Source organism: Carettochelys insculpta, chromosome 4 (assembly GCF_033958435.1).
Source record: "Carettochelys insculpta isolate YL-2023 chromosome 4, ASM3395843v1, whole genome shotgun sequence".
Lineage (NCBI taxonomy): Eukaryota > Metazoa > Chordata > Testudines > Carettochelyidae > Carettochelys > Carettochelys insculpta.
In genome coordinates this window covers 10,394,135-10,414,307 of record NC_134140.1, presented here as the reverse complement: position 1 = coordinate 10,414,307, position 20,173 = coordinate 10,394,135, and the positions used below count along the sequence as shown (strand labels likewise).

Below are 20,173 nucleotides of genomic sequence, written 5' to 3'. Positions count from 1 at the left end.
TCAGTGCCAAATACAGAGGTAAAATAACCTCTCTAATCATACTGGAGCCCAATATCAAATTAGCTCTTTTAGCAACAGCATCACATGAGAGAGGATGTTTAAGTTCATCTGACTGCCCATCACAAGCCTCAGATCTTTTTGAGAAACCCTATATACCAAGATAGAGGTACCCCATCTTGTCAGGAAGGCTTACCTTCTTCATTCCCAGATGTACAATTTTACATTTAGCTATATTAAAATGCTAAGTGTTCCATAATATAATAAAGGTAGATCCTTCCAGAGTCAGAAATAGCATGAATGTGTTGCTGGTGGATGGCTATTTAGGAAGCCTACACAAGCATTTACATGTACATAAAGCACCATAATTTTGTACTAGAAATATTTAGGGTAGTCAATAGGATCATCAACAAGAACTAAAAGAAAGAGATTAATAAAGCACAATTACATGAATAATCCACTGCCTAATGAATTATTACCTGTGCAAGACAAACTATTATGCAGATTTAAGGAGGATATAGTACAGTGATGTCACAAAGAACCACAAAATAATAAATAAAAGGTTAATTCACAATACAACTTCCCCTAGTCTAACTTTTATCTTCCTAATTATTAATTTACTTAGCTGAGGAAAGAACAGTCTACTGGGAAACTTAAATATTTTAAACAAGTACTTCAAAAAGTAATCCCAATTGGCCATCAGGCTTTCTCTGGAAAAGATGGCATAGATTCCCAATTTCACTTGAGGAATGAATACAGAATTGAACATGACACCTTATTTAGCTTGAGGTGTTTGTCAAAGTCTTGTTCTCTCAGGACTGTACATTCTTTATCAGATTGTAAATATTACATTTCCGTACAATATGGGTTTAATTTTCAAAATTTTCACTCATGAGCCTTATGTGGGTAATTAAAAAACCCCAGCCTTTGTACTATGAAACTCTAAGGCTATGTCTACACAGAAGAGATATTTGGGGATACCTAGGTCACAAGTATCTGACACAAGTAGATGTGATGCGTGATTCAAGGCTTTGAGTCAAGTCAGAAATGCACCTGGCTGAAACTGTCTTGGTAGTGTGTCTTCAATACTTGCAGAGATGCACATGCATTTATTATGGTTGGGATTTTCAAAAGTGCCCAATGGATGGAAATTGGGAATCCAAAACACCTAAGTTGGTTTGAACCGTCTTCTCCCACTTCACAGACACATACATTACACCAGTGTTTCTCAACTAGGGGTACATATGCCCTTGGGGGTACACTGAGGTCTTCTGGAGATACATCAACTCATTTGCATGTTTGCCTGGTTTTACAACAGGCTACATAAAAAACACTAGTAAAGTCAGTACAATCTAAAAGTTCATTCAGACAATGACTTTTCTACTGCTTCATTTGCCTTACTCTTAAATGTAAATATATTTCTATTCCAATTCATTTTATTTGAAAATAAGATGGTAAAAGCCAGCAAGTTTTCAGTAGTACTCTTCTGTGATATTTTTGCATGTTTTTTGTAAGTAAGTAGTTTTTAAGTGAGGTGTAACTTGGTGGCATGCAAAACAAATATGACTCCTAAAAAGAGTACACCAATCTGGAAAGGCTGAGTGGTATTTGTTTCAAGACTTCAGATTACTTCAGGACCATGTTTCTCAACTGGTGGTACGTGTACCCTTATGGGTATGTGAGAGAAGTCTGGGGGTGCTTATATATATATTTGTAAAAGGGGTACTTTATAAAAAAAGTTGGGAAACACTGTTACACATGTATGTATCAAAAATGGTGACAAAATGTTAAGGTTGAAAAGTCAAGCAACCATCATTTGAGAAATGCCAGTTTCAATGATGTCCATGCAACCTTAATTTGGGCCCCTTATGCATGTGCATAATTATACATAGGGGGATATACTACTTTGTCACAAAACCATTGCCCCATCAATCCAAAGCATGAATAGGTCCAAAGACTAGGTAGCTACTTAAAATTTTGTTTCAGACACATAATTGAATGCATGATTCTATGTCTTACTTATTGTGAATCTATCACATCTGAATACAGAAATGCAACTTTCCTCTTGGGCTTTTTTATGGCATTCACCCTCACAGTAACCAAAGCCTTCACAGATACTAATGAATTTTATTTTCTCAATTTGGTGAGGTGGTAAAATAATATTCTCTCTCCCTTTTTACAGATGGAGAACTAAGGCACACAGTGATTAGGACATAGGTGTCCTAATTTTGGGTACCCAAATCTCTTGAGTATTTCCTCTGGGAAAATGGCTAGGATGCTCTCTTGGGAGGCAAGACATTCAGGTTCCATTCCCTGCTCCAGTGAGTATTTAATTTTGGATCCAAAGTGGAATAGCTTTAACTGGGAGAGACTGACAGTGCTCTGCATCCCAGAATGCACCATAGGGTGCTTGGGGAACTCATCTGGGTGAGAGGAATGGCTCCATTTAAGTTCCTGATCAAAAAAGGAATTCAAAACTAGGTCTCCCACATCCAGCATGAATATCTGAATGCACCCGGGCTGACAGCAAGTGCTGGGGCAAAGTGGGAGGGGGTGTAGCCAGACAAAGTCTCCCCCTTACAAGCCAGCTTGCTCGCTGCCCCCCCCCACTGAGGAGCACACAGGGCACGGAGACAGCTGCTGACAGCACAGTCTTTGATGCCCTCATTGAGGCCCAGAGGTGCTAGCTTATCGTGACCCTGAGAAGCAGAAAGTACAGATAGAAGGCTAACAGGCCAAACTGTCAACAAGGGGCGGGGGGAAACCTCAAGAAATCACCCCAGCTGGCATTGATTGATATGATGCACACACACAGCCATCCCCGAAGAGGAAATCTCCGCCCCCACAAAAAGAATGTCCTGTACTCCTAAATTGCTTATCTCCTGTCTTACAAGTGCAAACTAAATAAGAATTGCCTTTGTAACAAACTGGCGTCACAAAGACAGACCAGTATGATCTGGCACCTTAGATAAGAAAGAGAATACGTAACCCAAAAAGGGGTATAAAAGGTGGGCCCAGCAGAACTCTAACTTTGAGTGCATTCCACCAACTACCTGCTGGTCGGGTCAGGTGATTGCCTCCCGAGGTCCACAACTGGGGACGCCCAACCTCGTATTCGTCTTTCCACGGAATTGAGTGACTGATCCGGCTTGGCTACGCTGGTATCGAGAGACGCAGAGAGGGTAAGATATACCCATGCTAGGTCTCCATTTTTTTGTGCACAGCCAAAGAATTAGAGCTTTGTAACTAGACGTTGTTGTATCAAGATATCATTGTGTTAGATGGTAACAGATATCTTTGTAATGGATTGTAACGTAACTTGTTAACGCCTGTACTTTGCTAGCATATAAGAAGTAGACAATAGACTTTTGTAACCACACACTTATAACTGTAGCTTAATAAACTTGTAACTAGTTAAGATCTAAGCCTGACTGCTGTTAACCCTTTTGTCACTACAACACAGTCGGCACAACAAAAAGAACTTTAACCGTTTGGTTACTATAGCCTGGCCATAGGTGAGAGTGCTAGCAGCTCACTGCTCTAACAGTAGAAAACTGGGTTGCTTAGGACCCAGGGGAATCTGTCAGCCTGTCTTGGCTGCTTGCAGAGACGAGCTCCTTGCTCTTGCAGTTTTAAACTCGGATGATAACAAGGGCATAGTTGGTACCTTACCGCACATTACCCGGCCACTGGCTAACAGGGGGGCACAGCTCCATGTCTAGAAGAGGTGGAACCAAGGGCAGAAGGGGTAGATCCAAGGGCGCTGACCCTTAGCACTAGCAGGACTGTGGCACTGGACCCCCCCACAGCCATATGGAGTGGCGGAGCAGTGCTACCAGCACTTCAAAGGGACCTGGAGTTCCAGCTACTGCCACTGCTGAAGTAGCAGTGGTGGCCAGAGCTCCAGGTCAACTTGAAAGGCTGGGACCCAGGGCAATGGTGCCTGACCTCTCCCCATGCCCCGATGGTGTGCCTGCCTCAACATTTGGGATAATGGCTATAAGCCTATCACCTTCTGCATTTGACGAATCCAGCCCTTCATTTTCTTTGCATTAATTTAAAAATGTTTAAAGGGCCTGAAACAAAATGTTTAGTTTCAGGTCAAATGATTTGCCAATGAGTCAGAAAAAGATGGTTTTAGTTTGACCCCAAAGAACTTTTTTTTGGAGCTCCCAGTGAACCAGAAAGATCAGATATTCACATAGATCTAATCTCAGCCTTTTCTATTTCTTCTAAGTTTTCAAATTGTGGTGAACAAGCCTGAAAGCAGTATTCAAGGTATTCATGAACACCCTTGTTAACGTGCAGCCTGACATCTTATCCATAGGCTGATTGCAGTTGTGTACTGAATAAATATCTCCACCAAGCTGCCCATAATAATGCCTAGACATTTTTTCTGAGATGTTACATTGGTTCAGAACCCTTCCATGTGCATGCAAGTAGTTTACATTCCTTCTCCACTTCGTGAAATTGAATAAAATTACCTTCCTTGGTGTCCTTCTTACCTAGTCTTGACGGCAATATCAGTATTTTCCTTCAGGCAAAGTTTGCATTCTCACTATTGACCTGTTAATTATCTTATTATTCAACACTGTCCACAGGGCCTCACAGGGTTAATCATTATTCATTCTGAGTTCTAGCCATGTATTCTTTGCTTCCTATCTCTTCACCAACAGCCTTTACTTTTTACCTAGTGGCTATCAGCTTCCCAAACTGCCTCTTGTGAAAGACTATTAAATCTATTAAAAAATTATTTTTATCTGAGTCTATTTTTGTATTAAATCTTATTTTTAAACAATCATTAATCATTAATCACTACTATAAGGTGGGTGGGTGAACAACTGGCTGGATAACCGTACCCAGAGAGTAGTTATTAATGGTTTTCAATCCAGCTGGAAAAGTGTAACTAGTGGGGTTCCGCAGGGGTCTGTTTTAGGACCGGTTCTGTTCAATATCTTCATTAACGATTTAGATATTGACATAGAAAGTACACTTATTAAGTTTGCAGATGATATCACGCTGGGAGGGGTTGCAACTTCTTTGGAGGATAGGGTCATAATTCAAAAGGATCTGGTTAAACTGGAGAAATGGGCTGAGGTAAACAGGATGAAGTTTAATAAGGACAAATGCAAAGTGCTCCACTTAGGAAGAAATAATCAGTGTCACACATACAGAATGGGAAAGGACTGCCTAGGAACGAGTACAGCAGAAAGGGATCTGGGGGTTATAGTGGACCACAAGCTAAATATGAGTCAACAGTGTGATGCTGTTGCGAAAAAGGCAAACATGATTCTGGGATGCATTAACAGGTGTGTTGTGAACAAGACACGAGAAGTCATTCTCCCGCTCTATTCTGTGCTGGTTAGGCCTCAGCTGGAGTATTGTGTCCAGTTCTGGGCACCGCAGTTCAGGAAGGATGTGGAGAAATTGGAGAGGGTCCAGAGGAGAGCAACGAGAATGATCAAAGGTCTTAGAGAACATGACCTATGATGAAAGGCTGAAAGAATTGGGCTTGTTTAGTTTGGAAAAGAGAAGATTGAGGGGGGACATGATAGCAGTTTTCAAGTATTTAAAAGGGTGTCATAAGGCAGAGGGAGGGAACTTGTTCTTCCTCGCCTCTGAGGATAGAACAAGAGGCAATGGACTGAAATTGCAGCAGGGGAGGTTCAGGTTGGACATTAGGAAAAAGTTCCTAACTGTCAGGGTGATCAAACACTGGAACGAATTGCCAAGGGAGGTGGTAGAATCTCCATCACTGGAGCTATTTAAGAAGAGGTTAGATAGATGGCTGTCAGGGATGGTCTAGAAAATGCTTGGTCCTGCCATGAGGGCAGGGGCTGGACTCGATGGCCTCTCGAGGTCCCTTCCAGTCCTACTCTTCTATGATTCTATGATTCTATTAAGCCTTACAGAAGCTCTGCTGATTTATCAGTATCTTTTTCTTATTTACTTTCTGTATAACTCTGTGTTGAATGGTTTACTGTTCTATTCCTAATAGTACTGTTGCACTCTTGTTTATAATTATCAGGGTTATAGTAAATCAACAGTTTTTAAATATGGGTGTAACATGGGCTGTCCTCTAGTCTTTTTTAGCAAAACAGCTGTTTGGAATGATCAATTAGATAGTTTGCCAGTTGCTGAGCTACTTGGATCTTCAGTCCCTGAATCATTAAAGTATTTTAAAACAAGGTTAAGTGCATTGTTAAATCAGTGTCTTAATTTCCTGAAGAATTCCTGGAAATGGATCCTCTGGCCCTGAAGGTGATGCAACTCACAGATTGAAATGTGGTCTGCTGAAGTCCACAAAATTATTATGGATCATATGCAAATATTTATCATCCTGGAATGTTCTAACTCTATCTTTTAACAGCTCTTTCAGCGTCGCATCTCAAATGTTCGCCTCTTGTCCGTCACTGCTGACAAAACTTGCTATCATCCCTCTTCATCATCATGAAAATATACTTAAAATCTTCCTTACCTTCTTCCTAGATGGCCAAACCATCAGTACTCACACTGTTTCATCTGTTATGATACGCATCTCAAAAATGTGCTTCTTCCTTTCCACCCACATTTCTTGGTAAACCTCTCATGTACTTGATCTCTGATAAATACCTGCATATCTTAGACGCCCTTTCTCTCCTTCACTCCACTGTTTATTTTCCTTCTCTTTTTTAGTCACTGCAAAGATCCTACTGGCTCTCCCGTATTCATTTCAAGTCTTCTGATTTCACGAAGAATTCTACAGCTTTGACCTCATTCCATACTATGTCTAATCTCATCCCCTGTGCTCTACTTAGCCTTTCTCCAAACTATTCCCTTTGCCTGCTCCAGAATTTGCCTTTTTTCCACAGCTTTCCTATATGTCATACAGTTACCATGTCAATATTCACCTTTATCTAATGCTCACTGAAGTCAATGGGACTCTTTCCATTGAATTCAGCGAGCACAGAATTGGGCTCCTTTGTTCACTTTCAAATTTATCCTAGAGATGGACATGATTTACAAGGCCAAGCTTAACTATCCAAATGTAAATCCCTCTGATTCTACCTGCGTTAACTGGATGGTGTTCTCTCTCCATATATAGATATTAAGCCCTTCTGGTGGGGTCAGGAAGTGAGGGGGAGCTTGGTTGCAGGTATTTATCTTACTTTTTACATTGTCGATCCTACACAAATGACAAATACTAATATTGCAACACTGTAAATAAAAATGAATCAATTTCAGCAGAAAGAAAAGCAAAAGAAAAAAGTCTTTGTTTTATTCCAGAGACTATAATAACCTGGCAACTGATAGCTACACTTATTATAAATTGGAATTAGTGGTATATATGTGAAAAAATACTAACACAATACTCACAAATTCATCGGAGAGACATTTTAAAGTTATTAAAGTTATTCTTAATAACCATTTTATGCTCTATTTTTTTCTAAAGACAATGCTGAGCTAACTATACAGGGAATAGCTTGTAATTCAAAAGAAACTAAAATCCATGCATTGTTGTATAATATGATACAGGACAAAACAGAAAATTAAACCCTGGAGCCTCATTTTCACATGGCAGGTTACAATTAACTCCCTTTGAAAGCCATATGAATTTGGCTTTTGTATTTCTAAGAAGTCATTTAGACTTTATGGTTTCATGGTTTTTGTCTTAGATTTCTGCAATTGTCATGAAGTAGGAGTCAAGCATATGTTTTGTTTTTAAAGGGAAATAAAATGGTGTCATTATTCAAGAGGATTTAACCAGCATGTCATTAATTAATGCTACTATCAAAGACATGGGGTGGAGGGGGGTGAATAAATTTGATCAGAACAAGCTCTAACAAGCACAGGAATAAAGGTCACCATTCAGTTAAACATAGCAAGAAAGCTGTGACAAAAATGAAACATCTAAGCAGAATAAAACTCACAAAAAACCTTCCAGATTTCAGCAGAATTTTTTAAAGTCACCATTAAAAGTAAAATAAAGAAAGAATGGATTATGAGTTATAAATTATTAAAGGAGCTCATTAAATGAAATCCAGAAATCAAGTATCAAATTCAGACCTCATGTATACAGATGTCACTTCCCTAAAATCAACAGAGGTTTGTATACCACATATGAAATCTGCCATCAAAAATCTTAGTATACTGCTGCTCAGCTGGTCCAACTCATCATGGCTCCACTGAAATCCAGTGGAGCTGTGCTTATTTAGACCAGTTGAAGATCTGGCCCAGCATCCAGGTGAGCAGTTTGTTAAAAAATATGCACAGGGCCCTGGAATTCCTGAAGAACTACAGTTTGCAATTTGGGCTTTTAGAGCTCAACAACCAGGTGCATTTGTTGAGCTGACCCCTGAAAGAATAAATAATAATAATGAATAAACCGTTCTGTGCTATTTTTTCCTCACTATTATCATTTAAATTAGTTTCCCTGAGTTGACAAAGACTCTTCTTTTAAGAAATGAATAACTGTTCAATTAAAAAAAAAAGATTCAGGATTTACCATAGCATTTTACCCTCACAACTATCACGTTCACTAGGTTCTCACATGAACATCTAAGGGCTGAATCTGTCCTGGGATAATAACAGTACTTTATCCATCCATTGAAAGGTATCATACTACTATCATCATTTTACAGATGAGGAAACCATAGGGAGGAGTTGTTAGCTATTTTGTGTAAGGTCCCACAAGTTGCTACATTGTTAATCTCAGCTCTGGGGGGAATCTGAGCCTGTGGACTGGGAGCAGAATTAAATTAGGGAGTCTCTCAACTCATGCAATCACTCATGTGACTTGGGCAAGTCACTTTATGCCCTCTGGCTCTCAATATAATAATCTATAAAGCAGGATTCCTCATACCTTTGTAATGAATTTTGAGAACTGCTGTTTGGAAAGCTCTATACTGACTACTAAATATTATGAGCCAGATCCTCATGTGGTGTAAATCTGTGTAGCTCCACTGACTTACACACTGCCAGAACTTACACCTGTCTTTGGCTAGCTTTACACTAGACTAAGAAAGTCGACCACAGATATGGAATTCTAGCTACACCAACTGTGTCACTAACATTGATGTATCTGCACTTGGCTAACTTGTCCGTCTACACAGGGAAAGATCGATGGGAGAGTTTCTCCCATAGACCTCCCTTATTTCTCACATCTTGTGAGGAGAACAGAGGTTGACTGCGATCTCTTAGAGGTCGATTTTGTGCATCCCTATTAGACATGCAAAATTGAACCCTGAAAGATCAACCCCTGAGTGGATCGACCTTCTGGGGTAGTTTAGATATAGCTTTAGTCTTGTGGCTCAGAGTCATGTGTGCTTCCACTCCTATTCTTCAGGTTGTTGCTTTCTGAGTGGGGGCCTAGGAGTCAGCAGAGATATCTGAAAGCAGAGGAGTTTGCCAATTTGTTGGAGAAGAACAGAGGCTAGCAAGACTCTGTTCCTTACTAGCCATGAGTCTATTTGTTCACTTGCTGGTTTGCTTTCAGTCCGCAAAGTCTGATGGGGCAGTATGTACTGACAGATGCAAAGACTTTGATTACAGATGAACCTTGTTTAGGAAGTGGGGCTCCACAGCAGCCAGCTGGCCAGCCAGCAGCACAGTGGCCACACTTGTATGTCTAAAGTGAAACCAGATATGGAAGAGAAAGAACTAAGATTAGGAGATGCAGCTAGAAACCATAGTGCAATTTCAGAGAAGAGTTGAAAAGATGATGAACACCGTGGACAGTGGAAACCTGTGACTATGAGAACAACACAGAGGAAGTGCCTGGCTAGTGATGGAGAAACAAACTGGAACAGATGTGGTGTGTCAGAAAAGGCAGTCAGTAGAGCAAGGAAGAAGAGAAAAATTGAAATAAACGATGGAGACTGTCAGAGTTTGGAGCCTCCAGAACACATAGGATGATTGGGTCCATGGGATATTCCAGGTCCTAATGGAGCACTCAGCGAAGACAAGGTTGTTGCAAAGAAGATAAATGAATGCTTCACATGGGTCTTCACTGCAGAGGATGTGAGAAAGATTCCCACACCCAACCATTCTTTGCTGGTGGCAAATCTAATGAACTGTCCCAGATTGAGGTGTTAATAAAGAAGCTTTGGGGACAGAAACAGTAAATGGTAGTAAACCAGCAGAACCAGAATGTATTCATGTAAGAGTTCTGAAGGAGCTCAAATATGGAATTGCAGAACTACTAATTGTGGTATGTAACCTATTGCTTTAATCAGCTCTATAGCATATGAATGGTGGATGCCTAATATCACATCTATTATTATCCAAAGAAAATTCAAGCAACTACAAACTGGTAGATTAACTTTGGTGCCACGTAAATTTGTTAATACTACAGAAAAACACAGAGTAATCAGAAACATAATTGACAATGATACATGGGTACAGAATCAACACAGCTTTTTTAATGGGAAATCCTGCCTTACTGATATATTAAAATGTTTTGAGAGAGTTAAAAAAAATTGTGGACTAAGCTGATCTAGTGGCTGTAGTGTACTTAGATTTTAAGAAAGCTTTTGAGAAGCTTCTTCAAAGAAAAGCTCTTACACAAAGTAAGCAGTCATGGAAAAAGTTGGAAGGTGCTATCTCGGATCAGTAACAGATTAAAAGAGAGGGTAGAAATAAGTGGTCAGGTTTTTTTCAGTCAAGAAAGGGAAAAATGTTGGAGTCCTCAAAGGATTTGTATTGGGATCAGTACTGTTCAAGTGGCAACACTACTGGAGATCTTAAGTCCAAGGCTGACTTTGAAAAGTTAAAAAGAGATCTTACAAAACTAGGCAACTGGGCAACACAATGACATAGGAAACTCAATAATTGACAAAACCAAAGTAATGTGCACTGGAAAACACAATACTAACCAGACATACATAATGAGGGGGTTTAAATTATCTGTTAAAGTGATCCTTGAGACATTGTAGATAATATTCTGAAAACATCTGCTCAATGTTCAGCATCAGTTAAAAATAAAAAAAAGCCTAACAGACTGTTCGGCAGTATGAGGAAAGCAATAGATAATAAGACAGAAAATATAATGCTACTATTTCAATGCATGGTACGCCCACAACTTGAAAACTACATGCAGTTCTCGTCATCCCTTCTCAAAAATGTTGTATTAGAATTTGAAAAAAAACTATAACAAACAGCAAAATGATTAAGGAACAGCCTCCAAATAGAAAGAGAAATTAAAAGATTGGGTCTGTTCACCTTGGAAGAGAGATGACAAAGAGGGGATATGATAGAGGTCATGGAAATCATGAATAGTGTAGACAAAGAGAATAATGTTGCTATTTATGCCTTCAGCTAACACAACTACTGGGGTCACCAGGGAAAGATGATGAAACAGCAAATTTTAAACAAATGAAAGTACTTCTGCATACAATGCACAGTCAACCTGTGGAACTAGTTGCCAGAGCAAGCTGTGAAGACCAAAAGTTCAACTGGTTTGAAAAAAAGAATTAGTTCAAAAATAATATCTGCGAAGATGAAATTATGGATCTTGAACACAAACGTGATGAGTGTGCTCTTGTATTGATGTGAGAGCTGGAATACCAAAAAGTCTTCAAATCACAAGCTACAGACATTCATAAACAGGTGCCTTCACATCAGATGGCAAGACTTTGTCACAAATGAGGAGCTTTGGAACAGAACAGGTTAAGAACCATGTGACATTCAAATCAAGAGAAGAAAGTGGAGAGGACTATGGCATACTCTCAGAAAATCATCATCAAGCATAGTCTATCAAGATCTCTAATGGAACCTGCAAGAAAAATACAAAAGAGGAAGACCTCTGACAACATGGAGAAGATCTACTGAGATTGAAGGACAACATCTGGGGTACTCCTGGAGTCATCTAGAAGTTTTGTCCTGAGACAGAGTGAAGTATAGGAGACATATCGATGACCTATGCTCCACTTGGAGTACAAAGGTTTAAGAAGAAGATGGAGGGCAGGTCCACCAGTGGCTATGAGCCAAGATGGTCAGAACTACAAGCCAATGCTCCTGCTTTTTATGCTTCTGACTGCCAGATGTTGGGGCTCAATGAGAGGGGCTGTGTCATTCAATAACTGCCCCATGCCATTCTGTCAGAAGACAGGATACTGGACTAGATGGTCATTCTCATGTTCTTTTCTTTCCCAGGTGTATGGCTGGTGGGTCTTAACCACATACTCAGAGTATACCAATCACCATATTTAATATTGGAAATGAATTCCTCCCCCACACCACACACACATCATTTTTGCTTTCCTTTGGAGTGTGGAACACATCACTTGCTGGTTTGAACTAGCGTAAACAATGGATTCTCTGTAACTTGAAAATATTAAATCATGATTTGAAAACTTCAGTAACTTCTACAGAACTGTGTGGGTAAGTCTCTCTGGTGTGCAATGTGCTGGAAATCATATGACAGGACCATTGCTGCCCCTTTGGAAATTAAATTCTAGATTCTATGAATTTATGATTTACTTCCATTTTATGAGAATAAGATAAGCAGTGACTTGACGCTAGAGCAGGGAACTTGGAATTAGGGAACTGGGTTCCAACTTCAGCTTTAGTGCTAACTCACAGTGTAACGGAAGTGAAATCCCTTCACCTTTGGGGCCTTCATTGGACTGTTTTTATTCTGGAGGTGACAATGCCTCCAACACACTCCCACGAGAGATGGAAGGACTATCCAGTAGGTAGGGTGCTACTAGACCTGCTAATGAAGTTGTGGGGAGAGGAGGAAGAGGCAATTGTCCTGGAGCTCAGCGATTCAAAAGAGATGAGGGCTCTCAGCAGCCTCCACTGTTTACAGCAGCGACAGAAGTGGCTGAATTCTCTAGCCCATTAAATCATATGATTTTCTTACTTTGACAACTACAGGAAAAATACAGAGAACAAGGAAAGCCATTATTCATAGCATTTGTGGACTTAACAAAGGCGTTTGTCACAGTCAGTAGATCAGGACTATACAGAATATCAACCAAGATTGGCTGCCCACCAACCCTACTCAAACTCATAACATACTTTCATGAAAACATGAAAGCAACAGTGCAATATGATGGATCTACATCAGAACCATTTGCAATGAACAATGGAGTCAAACAAGGGTGTGTTCTTGCCCATACCCTCTTCCGGATATTCTTTTCAGTTCTACTAAACTGCGCATTTCAAAACTCATGCAGCAATGTATTTCTCCACACAAGATTAGATAGCTCTCTCTACAATTTGGCCAGACTCAAGGCCAAGACTCAGGTCAAGAAAGTCCTCATCAGGGAACTCCTTTTCGCAGACGATGCAGTTCTCATCACTCATAATGATGACACGCTACAGTCACTGATGGATTCTCTGTCAAGAGCCTGCAAGTTGTTTTCCCTTGACATAAGCATGATGAAAACTGTTGTATTCACTCAAGGTATACCTCAGCGACCCAATGTCATTCTGGATAACAGCCCATTAGAGGTGCTTCAACAATTCTGCTACCTTGGATCTACTGTCACCACAAACCAATCCATGGATGAAAAACTGAACATCAGAATTGGGAAGGCGGCTACGATTTTTGGCAGACTTATGAAATGAGCATGGAACAATCCTAAACTGGCAGTGAAAACAAGATACTAATCTACCAGGCATGTGTATGGAGTACCCTGCTGTATGGTTCTGAGGCATAGACCACCTACTCCAACCAGAAGAAAAAAAACTGAACAGCTTCAATAGGGTCATAATTCAAAATGATCTGATAAATTGGAGAAATGGTCTGAGGTAAACAGGATGAAGTTTAATAAGAACAAATGCAAAGTGCTCCACTTGGGAAGGAACAATCAGTTTCACACATACAGAATAGAATGGGGAGAAACTATCTAGGAATGACTACAGCAGAAAGGGATCTAGTGGTTATAGTGGACCACAAGCTAAATATGAGTCAACAGTGTGATGCTGTTGCAAAAAAAGCAAACATGATTCTGGGATGCATTAACAGGTGTGTTCTGAACAAGACACGAAAAGTCATTCTTCCGCTCCACTCTGCGCTGGTTAGGCTTCAGCTGGAGTATTGTGTCCAGTTCTGGGCACTGCAGTTCAAGAAAGATGTGTAGAAATTAGAGAGGGTCTGGAAAAGAGTGACAAGAATGATTAAAGGTCTAGAGAATGTGACCTATGAAGAAGGCTGAAAGAATCGGGCTTGTTTAGTTTGGAAAAGGGAAGATTGAGGGGAGACAGGATAGCGGTTTTCAGGTATCTAAAAGGGTGTCATAAGGAGAAAGAAGAAAACTTGTTCTTTTTGGCCTCTGAGGATAGAACAAGAGGCAATGGACTTAAACTGCAGCAAGGGAGGTTTAGGTTGGACATTAGGAAAAAGTGCCTAACTGTCAGGGTGGTCAAACAGTGGAATAAATTGCCAAGGGAGGTTGTGGAATCTCCATTGCTGGAGATATTTAAGAACAGGTTAGATAAATGTCTATCAGTGAAGGTTTAGACAGTACTTGGTCCTGCCATTGGGGCAGGGGGCTGGACTCGATGGCCTCTCGAGGTCCCTTCCAGTCCTAGCATTCTATGATTCTTTGATTCCATCTTTGCTGCCTCTGCAGAATTACGAATATCAACTGGCAAGATAAAGTTTCAAATGCAGCTGGCCTGTCAAGATCTGGCATACCCAGCCTCGTAGCGATCCTCAACAGCAGAAGACTACAATGGCTTGGTCATGTGAGAAGAATGGGTGATGAACCCTTTTTTTTTCCTAAATGGAGATACACATCTCATAGAGCTGGAAAGACCTTTAGAGGTCATCTAGTCCAGTTGCCTGCCCTCCTGATAGGGCCAACCACCATCTCTGACAGCTATTTGCCCCTGATCCCTAAATGGGCTCCTCAAGGGCTGAGCTCATAACCCTGGGTTTAACAGACCAATGTTTAAACCACTGAGCTATACCTCTCCCAAACAAAATCCTGTTTGGTGAATTGTCATGTGGGTTGAGAACAAGAGAAGACCAACGCTAAGATTCAAGGATACATGCAAAAAAACCATGAAAAAATTCAACACTGATCCAAAATCGTGGGAATTTACATCATCAGATTGAAATACCTGGCAACAATTGCTATGACAGGGCACATCATCCTTTGATAGTACATGTGCAAGCCACACAAAAGAACTTTGTCTTAGAAGGAAAAACTCTTGGACTCAAGAATTTGGAAATAGACTGACATGCTGTTATTGATATTGACTGTGCAAATCCAATATTGGACAGATAAGCCACAAGAGAAGCTTCAGACTCAAACACTGTCAATAGATCCTCAGCAATGCTGCCAACCACCATCTTTCAAGATGAAAAGGGGCCATCTACATAAATCACCTCCAGAGCACTAGGCAGCATACTGGAGGGGGTGCTGAAGGGCTGGCTGGGGGGAGGCTAACCCACACCCAACCTTTCTTCTGAGGCCCCACCTTTTTTGGGAGTACACAACTAGGCCTCTCACAACTTGCCAAGGAACCTGACAATTTTTTCACCCCTGCATGGTGCTAACCTAATGTCAGAAGCTTGGGCTGAATTCCCTGCCCTGATAGGGACTTTGTGTGAGGCAAGGCATGCCGTATCTCTCTACACCACAGCTCCCAAAAGTAAAGGGGCTGATAGCAATGCTCTCCCTGCCCATTGTGATGTTGTGAGGATAAATTCATTAAGGATTATGACTTGTTAAGATACTTCAGTTACAGGGGACATACAAGTATCTGAAAGGGACAGTATGGAATGAACTGAAATAGAAGATTTAAAATACAGTGCCTATAACTTGTGGTCCTCTTTCTTCACACTACAACAACATGGTTCAATTTTTCCATCTCACAGATGGGCTCGGAAAAGATGCACTTAATAAAAGCTATTAGCACTTTGTTATAATTCAGGGTTTTTTAAAGAACACGTTAACTATGCAATGTAAGTATTTAACGTTCCTGTTGTAGATTCATTTTATTATGTTTTTATCATTGTAAATTAGTTCTATGAAAGATGAATTGGACTCATTTTATATAAAGTTGGGTCAGAAATTTTAGCATAATAAAAAGTCTGAAAATTAATTTTGTTCTATTTAACAAAGAATTCATATTATTCAGAAACCTCTCAGATTACTAATGAAGGCTTTAATGGAAATAAACTTGTGGAAGTCTGCTGCAGCAAGAACTGTGTCAAACTGGACAGGTCATGTAATTCTTTTTTCAATCTATGAGGCCTGCTTACTGCTGGAGTTTATATTATTTTGCTAATGACATACTCCTTGAAGCTAAAGTCATGGTCAAAAAGCTTTGATTTTTGACTGATTATGTCATACAGAGGGAAGTAAAATAACTACTTTCTGATCCTCTTGTGATTCCTTGACTCAAAATTATGCAAAGACTTTTTTATGGAATCACACTGAAGTCAGAGGACTACCACACCAGCCTTTTCAAAGGCATGCAAAGCCAAATTCTCCTCTCTTGGAAAACAGGACTGGACATGACCGCCTGAGCAAGCCTGCCAATGATGGAAGGAGTGGGCAAAGAGAGCAGTTGCCCTGGGTCCCGAAAATTCAAAAGGGCCTGGGGCTCTGGCCACCACATTCCTACAGCAGAGGTGGCAGTGGCTGGAGCCTCAGGCCCATTATATTGCTGCTGGTGTGTTCTGGGCAGCTCTGAGGCCTTGATGCACCAGTCCCACTCATTCCCTCTCTCCCCTCAGAGTTCCTTTCCAGGGGCACAGAGATGGACCTCCCCATTTTGCCCAGAGACCCAGTGAGTATGTCACCTCCCCTGCACCTGAGTCATGCCTTCTGCTAGCACAAGCAATGCATCAAACACCACCATTTCCAAATTTACCAAACTCTACCTTAAAAGTGTTTAGGTTGTTTATCCTTCACTACTCTGTTTGGAAGGCTGTTTCACTATCTCACTCTGATGGCTAGAAACCTACTCATTTTCAACCTAAATTTAGTCATGGTTAATTTATGCCTGTCTATTCTTGTGCCAACATTGTCCTTAAACTTCAGTAACTGTTTACATTCCCTTGTTTTTGTATTTATAGATAGACAGCATTGTATCCCTGTTCAGCCTTTGCTTTCTAAGGCCAAACAAGCCAAGTTCTTTTTGTCTCTTCTCATAAAATATGTTCTTTGATCCAAATTGTCCCCTTTTCTCTGGGTTTACCCAAACATGAGGAAGGGAGGAGTCTATGGGATGTAGACTGATGAGGGCTAAGTGGGGGTTATATTCTATTATGTGCAGACCATGCTCCCAGACACTAAATTCTCTTTTCAAATGCCTCTTCAGGGCTCAAACCAAGGGTAACTGTAAATGACTCTAAAGAATTCTAGGTTGTTTCCTAACCTGTTCCAGTTTAGTCATAAACTGAAAGGTGTAGAGACAGACTCTAGCATTCAATCCTTAATCTCCTCTTCATCATAGTGAAGGGCCACAGAAAAGCAGAATTACTACCATTTAACCTTTCTGGTTTTGTTTATGGGGCTATGCTGTTCACTTGAAACAAAATAAAAATTTCAAGACATATATGACACTATTTATTTATCTTGCTTTATGGCCTGATTTATAAATCAAGAATTAACAAACATGCAGCCAGAGATAAGGGATTCAATATATTGTAGCAAGAAATCTGATTGCTTCACTCTAATATTAGCTACTTAAATTATCTTTTGCTACATATATTTGAATTGTTTGTTGGTTATTTATCACAATTGGAACTGTCCTGATGACTACAAAGCTTAATCAACTAAACTACTGTGGTCATTAAATATAGGAATGAGAACAGGAGTGCCAAAATTTTCTGATTCTGCCCATAGCCCTACAAGGAAATAACAATGAAAGTGTATTATTTTAAAATGATACAATGAATTGTCAGCCATTCCAATTACTTTCACTGAAACCTTCTTAATTCTGAGGTTTTCTTAGGCCTTTGGAGAGGACATGAGGTTTTGAAATAAGCCTTATTATTTGGATTTATCTTTTCTGTACTTTCTTACATATCAGTGTGTCTTTTTTATGTTTTGCTTTGAAACATGAAATTTATTCGCTAACAAGCACATCCACCCACACAGGGAGAGAACAGATGCTCTTCTAATTTACGAACAAGAAAATATCGATTTAGGAGCTTAGATGTTAGGAACAACATTTAGAGAGTTTACTTATAATACATTTACCTGTTTCTGAGAGCAATTTTGTAGCTTCCAATACCTTCTCGGTATAAACTCCGGCTTCATAGTTTTCCATCTCTGCATTGATAATGTGAATGACTCTGGCTGCGCGGCCACGGATTGCACCTGCAGTTCTATCCAGTGTATCTACATCCCCCTCTTGGAGGGCAATCACACATTTATTCACATCCTCCAGGATATGGTTTTCTGTGGAAAGAGGACACACAGGTTTCAGTTCATAGCTTGGCATATAGGTTTATATTACAATGGCTGAAACATAAAAGAATAATGTCTCTCTTCAGCATACTTTACTAGTATGAAGATTCATGGAGTCATAGAATTCCAGAAACATAGGGCTCAAAGGAACATTGAGAGCTCATCTTGTGCAGCTCCCTGGGGTGAAACAGGAGGCAGTAAACTTACCCTTCCCTGACAGATGTTTGTCCAATTGTTCCTAAAATCTTGTAATGATGGGAATTCAGCAATTATCCTAGGAAAGCTATTCCAGAGCTTACCTTTATACCTAGAAAGTTTTTTTTCCCTAATATCTAATCTAAATCTCCTCTCTGGCAGATTAAACTGATTACTAATTTTCCTACTTTCAGTGGACATGGAGAAGAATTGAGGACTGTCCTTCTTAGAGTCCTTCACATCTGAAGACTTTTATCTGCCCCACTCTCACTCATCCTTCTTTTCTCAAGCTTAAACATGCCAAGTTTTTTTTTGATTGTCTGTTTGTTTGTTTTTAAATCTTTTCTTATAGGTCAGATTCCATTTTCGTTGCTCTCACCTGAATTCTTTGCAAATTATCCACATATTCCTTAGTGCCTTGCCCAAAATGGGACACAGCCCTCTAGCTGAAGACTCACCAGTGCTTAGTAAGGTAGGACAATTACCTCCCATGTATTACAACACTACCGTGGACAAACCCTGGAAAAAATTAGATTTCTTCACAACTGCATCCCATTGTTAATGCATATACAGTTTGTGATTCGCAACAATCTGATATTCTATGCAGCAGTACTACCTCCAAGACAGTTTTTATACCTCATTGTGTAGCTGTGCATTTGCTTCTTCCTTCCTATATGCAGTAGTTTGCACCTTTCCTTACTAAATTTCATCCTGTCAATTTCAGACTAATTTCCCAACTGATCAAGACCATTTTGAATTCTAATTCTCTTCTCCAAAGGTTTGGCAACCTTTGCAATCTTGGAGTCATCTGTAGATTTTATACACATACTCTCTACTTCCCTCTCTATGCCATCAATGAAAATGTTGAATAGTAGCAGATTTAGGACAGGCCTCCAAGGTACAGCTCTAGATAAGTCCTTCCAGTTTGGCAGCAAACCATTAAAATCTACTCTTTGAGTATGCTTTTTTTTCAATCATTTGCATGCCCCACTTATTGCAATTTCATCTACACCAAACATCCCTAGTTTGTTTCTGCGAAGGTCATGTAGGACTGAGTCGTGTATATAAAAAACAGAACAGCTTAAATTATTACCACCACACATCAGGCCATTTCTGGAGGACACTGTAGTCTCTTCAGAGAGTCATAGAATTCTGGTACTGGAAGGGACCTCGAGAGGCCATCAAGTCCAGCCCCCTGCCCCAATGGCAGGACCAAGTACTGTCTAAACCATCCCTGACAGACATCTATCAAACCTGTTCTTAAATATCTCCGGCGATGGAGATTCCACAACCTCCCTTGGCAATTTATTCCACTGCTTGACCACAGGCTGCAACAGCATGACATCTGAGAACTCAAACAGTCCAACTTCCTGACTCCTCACCTGCATCTTCACAAAAGCCTCAGTAGAGAAGGCACTTTAATAGGTAGCTTTCTGAGGCTGGGGAGAACAGATCATTCTTGGCACGATGAAGGCAAAAGGAATTTCATGTGAACACAAGGGTCTGGGTTCAGTTTGCATTTGCTGTCTCACAGCATTTTGTAAAATAATATTTTTGCCCTTGTAAGTGAGGAATTGGAAGAGCAAGCAGTTCATCCCCTTCCCAACAGAAAATGGACAGAG

The 20,173-nt window shown here is 40.2% G+C and overlaps 1 protein-coding gene across 4 annotated transcripts in view; it reads right to left on the bottom strand.

The window, feature by feature from the left end:
- CTNNA2 (catenin alpha 2) overlaps positions 1-20,173 on the bottom strand; it is an 814,165-nt gene that overhangs the window by 86,832 nt on the left and 707,160 nt on the right. For all 4 annotated transcript variants that reach the window (XM_074992255.1, XM_074992258.1, XM_074992256.1 and 1 more), the window contains one exon: positions 18,147-18,347. In XM_074992255.1, coding sequence (XP_074848356.1) covers positions 18,147-18,347 — 201 coding nt within the window. The remainder of the gene's footprint in view (positions 1-18,146; positions 18,348-20,173) is intronic.